This window comes from Halichoerus grypus, chromosome 2 (genome assembly GCF_964656455.1).
Source record: "Halichoerus grypus chromosome 2, mHalGry1.hap1.1, whole genome shotgun sequence".
In the NCBI taxonomy this organism is placed as follows: domain Eukaryota; kingdom Metazoa; phylum Chordata; class Mammalia; order Carnivora; family Phocidae; genus Halichoerus; species Halichoerus grypus.
In genome coordinates this window covers 112,971,310-112,983,561 of record NC_135713.1, presented here as the reverse complement: position 1 = coordinate 112,983,561, position 12,252 = coordinate 112,971,310, and the positions used below count along the sequence as shown (strand labels likewise).

General features: G+C 51.0%; 1 protein-coding gene across 2 annotated transcripts in view; it reads right to left on the bottom strand.

The window, feature by feature from the left end:
- Positions 1-12,252, bottom strand: part of DPYSL3 (dihydropyrimidinase like 3) — a 109,187-nt gene that overhangs the window by 1,073 nt on the left and 95,862 nt on the right. For both annotated transcript variants that reach the window (XM_036065730.2, XM_036065731.2), the window contains exons 8-13: positions 10,849-10,969; positions 7,231-7,387; positions 6,442-6,583; positions 4,825-4,995; positions 3,392-3,571; positions 757-919 (exon numbers count right to left, since the gene is read on the bottom strand). In XM_036065730.2, the coding sequence (XP_035921623.1) occupies positions 757-919; positions 3,392-3,571; positions 4,825-4,995; positions 6,442-6,583; positions 7,231-7,387; positions 10,849-10,969 (934 nt within the window). The remainder of the gene's footprint in view (positions 1-756; positions 920-3,391; positions 3,572-4,824; positions 4,996-6,441; positions 6,584-7,230; positions 7,388-10,848; positions 10,970-12,252) is intronic.

Sequence of the window (12,252 nt, the reverse complement as noted above, 5' to 3'; positions counted from 1 at the left end):
ACAATCATAATGTGACCTGTGTCAACGTCACCTCAAAACTTGCAGTCTTTTCCTTCTGCCTTCCTCCCCTGATCCTGTCCCCTCGGCTCTTTCCGGCTTCTGCCATTCCTGTTCCTCTTCCTTCCCTAGACCCGTTCCTCTTTACCTCTCCCTGTCCCTTCTGGGTGTCTGGCTCCCCTCACACTTAAATTGTTCATCACAGAGACGCAAATCAACATTTACTTTTCCCCCTTTTAGCTACTGGTTATGGAGCAACTGGGTAATTATTTTCTATTATTATCAGTTCTTAAAGCACAGACAGGGTGAATGGTACGGCCAGCCTGGGGTAAGTATTTACTCAACGGCAGCTCGTACTCGCACTATCATTATTACTAGGAGGGAGGGGAGAGTAAAAACGCCAGGTTCGAAGATGCCCTTGCAGTCTGAGCTCTTTCTATTCTGGGCACACAGAGACGGGACCACACCACGCACAGCCCCCACAGTCTCACGTGGAAAAGCACCGATTCCTAATGGGAAACATCCGCCCCCACCCCAACAGGTGTGATCTCTAAGCAGAACTGGTCATCATTTAAACCTGATCTTTAATCTCACCGAGCCTTATCCTGCCTTCTCAACGGGACTCCTTTTTGATTGGGCAAAGCTTCCTGCTGGCCCCAGTCACCATCTCCCAGGTCACCCGTCAGCTTGGAGCACTCGGTGCTCCTCCCTCGTCCCTCCCCTCTTGCCCAGGGCCACCACGTCCCACGTCCCACTCACCGGACAGGCTGAATCCCGACTGATGGAGGTTCCTCACGGGCGGGTTGGGCCGCGTCGGGGAGCCCCGGGTGGAGCCCGCGGGGGTGCCCCCTTTGGGTGTGGTGGTCAGGTCAAACACCGGCCCGTCATACAGGCCCCTCGGGACCGCGTGCAGGTCTGCCATCTGCAGCAGAGAAAGCCCATCAACCCTGATTCTGTCAACAGTTACGGTCTGTGCTAGGTGGCAGAGAAGTCAGGGAATTCAGGGTGTGGTGGGAGCCAGAACGTAATAAAAATAAGAGGGTCATTTTAAGGAAAGGAAAAGATGCAGACAATAAAGGGGGTGTGGGGACAGAGTGACAGCAGAAGAGGTCAGGGAAGACCTGTCTCAACGGTGAGCTTCCCTCTTAAGGAACAAAGGAGCCTGTCAGTGGGGCTGGGTGGAGGGAAGGAGGAGGCTGCGAGGGGCAGAGGATGGGGGGAAGGGAGGGGGGAACGCGGCGTTCCCGGAAGAGGAAGCGGGTGGGCAGGACGGCCTGTAGGCCCAGAGCAGAGGGAGCAAGAAGGGCAGCAGTTTGGGCCAAGGTCGTAAGGGCTGGTGGGGTGAGGTCCGGGGGGAGCTCCACCCACACGCTCCTCAGCCCAGAGCAGAGTTGGCAAACCTCGAAGGGTGCATCCTGCAGTCTGGCCCCTGGCCTCTTGCTGTGGCCGTGAACCTGTCCTGGGACTGGGGAGCCAGCCAGCACCACCCCCCCTCCCCCGGGCATGCTCCGGGCTAGGCCTGGTGCCGGGAGCAGGGGGTGAGGGTCACGGGAAGCACAGTGCCTGCTCCAGAGGGGGCCCCCGGTCTGTCAGACACACACTGATGGGCGGTGCGGCCAGCACAGCACCTCCACCCAGGTCCGACCCCTGGCTGCCAGAGGAGGCCGGCAGGACAGGGCGGCTCACGGTAAGACGCCGAGCACGTCTGCCACAGAGCCTGCCCTCCCCTCTGGGAGAGCCTCAGGTGCACGCACTGAGGCGACGCTCATCACGTTTGCAGATGCTGATGATTCACGTGGGGCCATGGCTCAAGCCGTGCTCCCCAAAAACCTTGGCCAGTAACTCTAGATCATCGACATTTCTTTAGGTGCAGAATCTAAGGCACATTAATAGAAATAAAGACCTGATACATATGGGAGGCTTGAGTTCCATTCTCTTCTCTAGGTCACAAGCAGAGTGTGGAATGAAACTCCGTACCACCTAACTTTACAGGATCACTCATAAAGAGGCAGGACCGGTGCAGGGATTTAAAACGCTGTCATAAGGGGACGCCTGGGTGGCTCAGTTAAGCAGCTGCCTTCGGCTCAGGTCATGATCCCAGGGTCCTGGGATCGAGCCCCATATCGGGCTCCCTGCTCCGCGGGGAGCCTGCTTCTCCCTCTCCCCCTACCCCTCCCGCCCCACTCATGCTCTCTTTCTCAAATAAAAAAAAAATCTTTAAAATAAATAAAAGTAAATAAATAAAACGCTGTCATAACATAAACAAGTGCAGGCTACAGGCATATCCAGACTAAAGGACAAACGCCTCTGGAAACACACACACGCCCTAAGAGACGGTGCACCTCGTTCTGTGAGGGCCCCGGGAGCAGAACAGAGCTGGCCGGTGGACTTCAGGGAGCGAGCCTTGCGGCCGGCCGGCAGGAAAACACCGGTTCTCAGACAGAGCCGGCAGCTGACTCCGCAACGGGGAAGCTCCCTGCGTCCGCACTCAGGGGCTGGATGGCCAGTCACTGGGATCACAGGCGATCTGGGAGTGGGTTGGGTGCTCGGGTACGGAGTTTCTGTGAGCCTCTCTTTAATGGCCGCTACAGTGTGTCCCCAGCCCCCCACCTCGCCGTCACCAGGACTGAAGACTCATTCTCCCAGCGGCTGGGTGCTGGCCCATCCCATGTGCACAGATAACCCTGTGCCTTCCAACAGACAAGGTCGGGACCAGGGGTCAAATTCCACCTCATCCCAGGGCTGGTCTAACCCTGCTCTGTGGACCCTAGTCTTACCGGAAGGCGACAATGTGATTGGTGTGGGGGTAGCAGGGGGCTCTGAAAAGACAGACTTCTGGACCTCACCCCTGAATCAAGTACAGCACTCGGTTTGTAACACGTAGATAGATACATAAACACACAGATAAGTGTCTGTGTATCTATCTTTCTACCTATCTATGAAATCAGGGACATAAACAAGATTTTATGTGAACTAGCTAAAAGGGTTATAAACATTTGCCCTATGGGTGCAACACTGGATGGAAGACACGAGACTGGGAGGGCTGGGTGTGGGCTGCTAATTCTCACTGTAAGCCTTCAAGAGTTATTTTTTAAAAAATATATAAACATTATTTTGAATTATTAAAATTTCAAACTATTTTAATTAAAAGTACTATAAGAATGGAGGAAAGTTATTGGAAAAAAAAAGGTTTCTTGGACCAAAAAAGTTTTAGAAACCCCCTTTTTATAGTACATGAAATCTGTGCAAGTGTCTCTTGGGAAGAGATCATTGCTGTGAATTTCTTTGGGAGGCTCGAGGCACACGGACCCCTCCTGATCTCGTGGTTACTGTCCCTGTGCCTGAATGGGACACAGGCCCCTTCCCCCACCCCCAGGCTCAGCCAGCTTCTCACCTTCCTCCGGGCTTTAATGCGCTTGTAGACATAGTCAGAGAACGGGCTGCAAGGGATGAAGCGGCCAGCCCCCTGGGTCACGTGCAGGTTGCCATCTTCCAGCATGATCTTGCCCTGGCAGATGACCACCAGAGGGGCCCCTCGCAGCTCCAGCCCTTCAAAGATGTTATACTCTGCAGCCTAGAGACAGGGATGAGGGGCAAAGCCATGAGTGGGGGCGTAGGATGGTGAGGGGAGGAACACGGTTTTCCTGGGCTTGGACCCTGCCTTCAGCCTCAGTATAATGGACGCACCAGGGAAGCCACGAAAAGCTTCCAACACCACCTGTAAGCTTTGGGTGCGTAGAAGCCCCGGGAGAGAGATGGCTGCTAAGCAGAGACTGGACCTCCCAGCAAAGAGAAGCATCAATCTTTAGAAAGGCCCTGGTGTGGACGTATATTTTGTCACTGGCGGTGTTCAAAGAGAAGCTCGGGAACTGTGAGGGATGCTGTTTTTGACACTCCTGGACGGGCTGGGTGAGTGGGTGGGGTCCGTGACCCTTAGGTCTCCACTAGCCCAAAATTAAATGACGTGATGTGACGCGATGTTTAAATGAAGGCCATCCCCACCAAAAAATGGGATTTCTCTCTACTGCCTTCATTTATTCACCAAGCGCAAGGCATTATTGCAAAGCATGAAGGACATCTGTTTGGAGTCTACTCCAGAAGAGCTGCATGGGTCTGAAACCTAACTTCACCACTTACTTCCTGTATGAATTACTCAATCTCTCTGCACCCCCATCTCCTCCTCGATAAAATGCGGATGATAACAGTGCCTACCTGTCAGGGACTGTTACGGAGATTCAGTGAATGAAAAGCACACTGCCTGAAACATAAATGCTTTAAAAATAGGAACTATTTTTACTAACAGGGATGAAGCCCTTTCCCTTAGGCACTGGGCTTTAATTATTATCCTCTGCACGAAGAAACTCCTCATGAGGAAGTTGTCCGGGCTGCTGACCAATTTTTTTTCACGTTCCCTCTCCTTCTCAGTGCAGGGGAGATCCCTGCCCTCCCTGCCCTCCTGCGGTAAGGTCAAGCACAGGGCTGGCTTGGGCCAGCGCGGTGTGAGAGCAAGTGCCGCATACCGCTTCTCTTAGGAAAGCTCTCCGAGCCGGTACCCCAGGGACCATGACCTGGTCCCCCACCTCAGTGCTCTCGGGGGCGGGTATAGACATGGTGCCTCCGTGCTGAGTGACTGTGCTGGGAGCAGCCCCCTGCTGACCCACCCGTAACCTGCTGAGGTGTGACGTCACTGAGAATTTGGTAAGGTCCGTGACCGCGACCCATCCAGGTCTAGCTGGCCTGGGACGAGGCACACGCACACATCTCTCCTGACCAAGTTCCTCACAAGCCTTCTCCACGCCGCTCTCGTCCCGCCAGCACCAGCCTTACCGACTGGTGGCTCTTGGCAGAGACGATCTTCACCGCGTCCGGGTCCCAGATCACCAGGTCGCTGTCAGAACCCACAGATATTCTCCCCTTGCGGGGATACAGGTTGAAGATCTTGGCGGCATTGGTGCTTGTCACAGCCACGAACTGGTTTTCATCCATTTTCCCGGTGGCCTGTTGGAATACCAAAAAACCTCAGCGCAGGGCTCCTGCGTTCGGAGCACGGTGACACGGGCCAGAAACACACAGCCCCCACCCGCAAGCTGCCCAGCCGGCTTCGCCGTCGCCTTTGGAAGGCAGTGACGACTCCTGGAGTGTGCGTTTTCTCTGGCTATGTGCATACACTTACTGCTTTGCCCCTCTAATTCCAAAAAGAATTACAGAGTTCCCAGTAAAAACTAATGTGGTCACGGGCCCACTTTTTAGAGATTTGTTTGTATTTGCATGGTCACAGGATGAATATGGAAGAGCCTCCCCCAAATGATAATAATGGTTAACCCTGGGTTGTCGAATTATGATTGATTTTTGTTTTCTTTCATGTCTGTGTTTCTCTGTCCTTTCCAAGTGCTCTTTTAATGAGAATGTATCATGTGCGTAATTAGAAAATACACATGTTATTTTTAACAATTCCAGACTGTACCAACTATATATATATAAAAAACAGTGTTTAAGAAAAAAAACAAAACCTAAGTATGTGAGAGAGGAGACAAAAATATTTATACTTTCCCTCTTTACAAAACAAAAAGCCTGGATAAGAAAAAAAGAATTTAGTTTCGCATCTAACTTTGAGCTTCCTAGGAGCCAAGATGAGAAGGGAAATAATTTGGTAGCTTACACTGTGTAGATGAATGAGGCATTAGTTCATATGCAATGTATGTGGCTCAGAAATAAGTATGTTTAGAGTTTTTAAAATGAAAGGGGGGGGGGGTGCCTGGCTGGCTCAGTTGGTGGAGCATGTAACTCCTGCTCTCGGGGTTTTGTGAGTTCGAGCCCCACGTTGACTGTAGACATTACTTAAAAATAAAATCTTTAAAAAAATAATAAAAAAATAAAAGAGAAGGAAGTGATCAACTTAATAATGAGTTAATTATTATTTTTGCTAAAACCTTTGGGACAGCCTTCATTTGCATGGCTATTTTTGTCAGCCTCTATCATGTTATTAAAGAAAATAAAACCAGGCCTACTGTCACAAGACATTGGTCGACCATCTCTCGTACAGCCTGGATGATCACACACTCGGGGAAGGGTATCCTTGATGAGAAAGTTGACTTCAGTTTCTTAGGCATATACCCCTTGCTTACCATTTCAAGGGGTTCTATCCAGCCCTTTCAAAAGAAGGGATAACACTCTCCAGAAAAAGAATTTTAACTCACTATTAAGTACAGGTCATTCATGCCATCAGATGAAGGGTCTGTACGTGTGGCTCCTAGTTCTTAACAGTCTAGAGGAGGAGGTCTCCTCACAATCTCAAGGTTCATCCCTCTAGAAATGACATTCTTAAACCACTTGAGACACGTGGTTCCAGAAACATCTCATCAGGTAGGAGGGCTCACCTACAAAGAAGCAGTGGCAGGAGGCTCTGATCTGGCGCCGGCCCCCGCCCATGACCGTGATCCTTACCACTGCCTTGTCCCAGATGACAGACATCCGCTCTTCCACCCCATTGGTGCCCTCAGGGATGGCTGTGAAGTTGTCCTTCCCAATCGCCTTCTGGGCGGTGCTGAAAGTGCAGTGGGCACTCCCAGAGAGCTGCAGGTCTCCACTGGCAAAGGAAAAAAGCTCCATGTAAACTGGAGAGGTGGCTTAAAGGCACCGCTGGGGACAAGCCTCGAGTGTCTAATGTCAGCATTCAGAAGGACAAGACTTGAGTTTAGGATCCTTTCTGTACTTCTTACCAGCTGTGTGAGTGTAAGTGAGTTCTTTCCCTCCCTAGGGCTTACAGTGAGCCCATCTGGAAAACAAGGGGGTGGGGTCAGATCATCTCTGGGTAACAAAATAAAAGGGACCCAAATGAGTGATGGGACTGACCCTACATGTCCTGGGGGTGGGGAGGAGCAGCCACCAATGAGTCTCCCTTTAATTTCAGTTAGGTGCTGTTCAAAATGAGGCACATGATCTGACCCTCAGTTGCTTAACCTGTAGAATGGAGATGACAGTCCCTCACTCATACAGTTGTCGTGAGGATCAATGAGATACTGTGGCACATGATATGTGTTAACTGCTACCGACGTTATGAATATGGTTACTGTTAGTAATGTGTAAGCTATGATGGGGAAGAGCCTGTTGTTCTCTATGTGTTCTCCTCACTGCAGACTCTAGTCTAGCTGATGGATGGGCTGCTCCAGTCCTCATCCCCGGGTCCCACGAGGCTTCCATGGGACGCAGGCCGCTCGTCATCCCCGCACCAACCTGGCCAGCAAGGAGTTGATGTAGTCAGGAGTGGTCGGGTCAGGGCTCAGAGGCGGGGATGTCACAAAGGCGGCTGCCTTAGCCCAGTTCTTGCTCCAGTAATGGGTCCCATCTGTGCCGAGGCTGGCGGTGATGGGCTCACCAAAGACCACGTTTCCTGCAAGGGTAGGAAACAGGTGAGGGGTTTGCAGAACATCTGTGCTGCTCCGGGCCTGGCTCAGGTAATCACAGCCCCTAGCCCTCCTCAAGGCTCGTGCTCTGAAGTCAGGCAGGCCTGGGGTCAAGTCCATGTACCCACCTTTTCCAAGCCTCTGCTTTTCTATCTGCTGAACACAAACAATGTTGTGTCCCCAAGTTCACAAGAAGCCATTGGTTATAAGATGCAGCTTTAAGCCCCAATTTGAGGCAAATTAATATTTGAGGCCAAACAAAAAATGTATACAGATTCTAAGATTCATTGACATTTCAGAAATATTAAAATGTGAACTGGGTCTGTCCTGGAATAGATGAAATAAGACCATCTCTACTCAGGATCGTGAAAATGAAAGGATCTGGTGTGTAAAAGTGTCTGGCACACAGGAGATGCTTGGGGACTGTGAACTCCTTATACTACTGCTACTCCTTCCCACGGTGGAGGCCCAAAGCCCCTAGTGTGCCTGCATCCCCAGGAACTGCTAGATCCTGCTTGTTGCAAGGACATGCTTTGGTTCCACAAAGTAAGTCCACTCCCTTGGAGAAGAGGTTCTCATGATCTTTCCACCATGCTTGTTATTCTGTAACCTAAAACAAGGACTGATCTGCTCGAGGGCACCCAATGACCTGGGACACATCAAAGATGAGGCTCACTTCTTGGACCCTGTGTCTGCAATTCGGGGCTTATATGCCCAAACCAAGCAGCGAGGAGGAGGGATACTGGGAAATAAACTGATCTAAGCTGAGCTTCTTAAAGAAGAAGGGACAGAGAAAGAGAAGGCAAATGCTGTCTCACAGAAGGTTGGTTGGTACCAAGTTTCTCTACACCAGAATCTTGGGCAAAAGATGCCCCATAAAGCCCTAAACTTCTCTAGCTTCAGTCCTCCATCTTCCACATTCAAGTTCCCCCCATTGTCAAAGTGTAGGAAGGCTCTATGGCCAAAATTATAAATAGGTCTTGCCTTCCTTCAACTCTAATCTATTGGTTTGGTTGCCTGGAATTCTTTGTCAAAAGAATTCTAAATACGCTTTGGTTTCACTGCAAGAGTCAAGACTGATTTGTGATGTCTGCCATGGGCAAAAAAAGGAATCAGTGGCAATGGTTCATATAGGACAGCCCTGCTCTTTGGGAGGATGAGAAAAAGGATCCACACAAGACTAATGAGAATTTCAAGGGCCCTCTAAAGCAATTTACCCAACTAAATCATATAGGACCACAAAGAAAGAAATGGAGGTCAAGGCAAGCCCCAGGTACTCTTAAGAGAAATACAATCTTAAAAGTGGAAGAACTCTGAGGCACCTGGTTGGCTTAGTCGGTTAAGCTTCTGCCTTCAGCTCAGGTCATGATCCCAGGGTCCTGGGATCGAGCCCCATGTCAGGCTCTCTGCTCAGCAGGGAGTCTGCTTCTCCCTCTCCTCCCCACTCGTGCTCTCTCTCACACAAATAAATAAAATCTTCTTAAAAAAAAAAGTGGAAGAACTCTCCCTTTGGACTATCTCTAGATGGAAGAGTAGAATAAAGAAAAATTGTAATTATAGTTGGGTTTGAATACCTGCTCTCTCAGCTGGGAGATCCTGACACATTGTGCTTCAATTTCCTCATCTGAAAAATGGGGATAATGCCTATTTCTCAGGGTTCTTTGACAATTCTACATAACAATAAATTTCAAGTATTTATCTCAGTGCGGGGCATACAGTTGGTCCTCATTAAACTGTGGCTCCCTGATATTAAGTCTGAGCAGGCGTGCAGAGTTGCTAAAGAACACTCGGTGAGTGAACACGCTGGACTTCAGGTCAGGAGGGAAGAGGGAGCCCTGCTACACTCTCTCCCTGCTCTGAGTACTCTCTGCTCCTTCCCTGAGACTGACAGGTCCCGAGATGTCTCCTGGCTTCCATGTCAGGAGTCAGTGTTTCAGCCCCGAAACAAGGCCTCCCTGCCTCCCTGCCACCCTGGGACACAGCTGTCCTAGCTCTTTTGGCCAGACAATCATGAGCCAGAAGGCGAAGGCTGAGGCATCTTTCTCCAGGAGTTTAAAATAAGACCCAGCGTACAGCGGAAGCACTCTGTCCTTGAGACCCTCAGGTCATCCTGAGAATGGCTCTGAGGGAGGATGCAGCCATGAGCAGAAGGCACGAAAGCAAGTATGGCAGGTGGTCTTGGGGAGCAGGTGGGAGGGTTCCCCATGCATCCTGCTTGCCTGCTTGCTTTCTTGTTTTGTTTTGTTTTGTTTTGTTTTTTTCTTTCTCCAAGAGCGGGTAAGGAAGACTGGGCTACTTTCCTGGCACTCACCCAATGACTCATACCCAGCACAGCAACCACACCATGTCATGTTGAGACATTTAAAGGCAGAGAAAGAAAACAGCAGGCTTACTGTGAGCAGGGTAAGGCAGGAGATGCCCCAGAATGTGCTAGCTACAAAGACTGTCTAGACAATTAGGAAGAATCCCCTCCCAGAAGAAAAGGGTCCCCTCTGCCAGAAGGGCAGGCAGCTCAACATTCAGCCATCAGAGCCAGGGGAACTATTTTTAACCACGCCAGCCACCCCCCATGCGGAGCTTTGCAGACCAGCTCAGAGTTGGGTGGCTGAGTCCCTTATCGGGGCTCTCCACGACCAGAATAGTCATGTGTTAGAGACCCATTCATCCCCTTTTCCTAAATAACCTGTGTGGCTCAGGTGGTGGGCCCCCGCCCCTGCATGCTGCCCTCCCCCCCCCAGCCAATCAATTACAGCATCCCCAGAGCAGACGCTGGCTCAGGGAGAGGCCCATGACTCAAGCCGAGGCAATCAGAGCCCTCCCGGGCACCTCTGCTGCAGCTTTTGGAAAAGACGTACCCTACTTCCTCATCATGCCCCCCATCAAGAGCTGAGGACAACAGGTGCCTCTTAGCATTTACTCTTGTCACTGTCCACCCTGAAAATAAAGCCGAAAGAGAGAAAAGCAGACAAGAAAGGATGAAGAGTGATAGAGCCCCAACATCATTGTTGAAACCCCTTGATCCGGCTATGCCTGAAACACCTTCAACCAATAATTTACTTTTGTGTGTTTAAGTCCATTTGAGTTGGATCTTTGACTTCTGCACCCAATATAATCTCGACTAGTATGTCCGTTTACAAAGCCCAGATAATGTGAACTGACAATGAAGGATCAAAGGGAAGAAGAAAGATGCCTCAAAGAACTGACCAAAGCTGGGCCATCTTGGACAAACCACCCACCCTTCCTGAGCCTAGTTAACTCACCTGCCAAGCGGGAGAGATGCCAGGGTCCTGCCATCCACATAGGATGCCGAGAGGATCCCCTGCGCTAACAGGGAGGAAGGGCTTCCCAGAGAGCAAGGCAAGGAGCAAACGAGGCACTGTTTCTACGGGACAGCCAGAGGGGGAAGGAGCCACATGGCTGGTGCTAAGCTCTTGGGAGCACCAATCACCTTTTTTCCTGGCTTGCGAGATCAGGTCCGCCGCACTCTTGCTCATGACCTTCGTGACGTAAAGTGGACAGTTGGTTTGGCTCGCAATGGTGATGGCACGGAACACAGCCTCGGCTTCCAGCTGCAAAAAGAAGTCCCGGGGGTCAAGAGAAGCACGAGCCTCTCAGAGCACCACTCCCCAGCCTCTGCGAGCTGAGAATGCAGCACAGCGCAGAGCTGAGAAACCTAGACGATCTGCAGCTAGAGGCCCCCGACCCACCACATCCCCGCTGTGGCGCCTCACTTGGCTTCTCAGAGTCTCGCCCTCACCTTCCTAGGCTGCTTCCCTCCTCTCCCTGTGATTACCCCAATGGCTGCATGTGATGGAAGCTTTTGCTCCCCAGTCTTCCCACACAGATTTTCTGGCAAAACAGCATCCCAGCACCAATATGGAAGCAAGAACCAGTAAAGGTAATTAGACATCAAATCCTTTCCTGCAGCAATTTCTTACACTCCAGCAGGCATTTCTTACACTGATAATTCCCAGGCTTCTCAGCAGAGATTTCTCTTCTTCTCGATTTCTTCCATCCCACCCTAAAGTAGAATCTACATGTTCCAATATGCTAATTTTTCCAACTTGGTTGAATTTATTCAGTAAGAAATAATGAGTTTCCCCTTACACTATTAACAAAGAAGGGTGTTTAGAGCTCAGGCTCTTTCAAATGGCCTGGGTCTGAGTTCTGGTTCTGTCACGGAGAAGCTGGGCGACCTCAGGTACGGTACATAACCTCCCAAAGCCTCAGTTTCCTGTCTGTGAACTGGGGACAGTAATAGGACCTCACCCACAGGGCTGTTGTGAGGATCTAAGAGTTCATCCTTTAAGGCAACTGCCCCACCCCTGGGACAAGGCAAGTGTGCCTGCCAGGCTGGCTATTGGGCTTATTGTTGATCATAGCTCCTGACCAGTGTGGGAGAGCCTGCGTCACTGCCCAAAGCCCACGGAAGTCCAATTCAGCCCAAAGCAGGGATGCTGGCGTTCTCCCATTCAATCAGCAACAGTTCTGTTTGGGATGGATAGAACACTCTGGTCAGCCTATGCAGCCCAAAACTTTGAAAAATACCAAAAATAGCTTGCAGATGCCTGGGGTTTGCATAATGCAAACCAGCCACTGTCCTTGGTGGGTGTGGCTCAGCAGACAGACTCTAGAACTTGACGGGTCCTGCCTGCTGGCGTCCCCCAAGCTGCACTTGACTCCAAGGGGACAAGCCCCTGGAGCCCCCGACCGCAGGTAAATACGGCCACCTTCCCCAAGCACCCGGACTTCGGGAGCAAAGCTCGGGTTCAGCTCTCTCTGCACCACATCACTCGAGATGGTAGCGGCATGTGCTCTGAACCGAAGAAGGGCCAGCTCCTCCTCCGCCCGT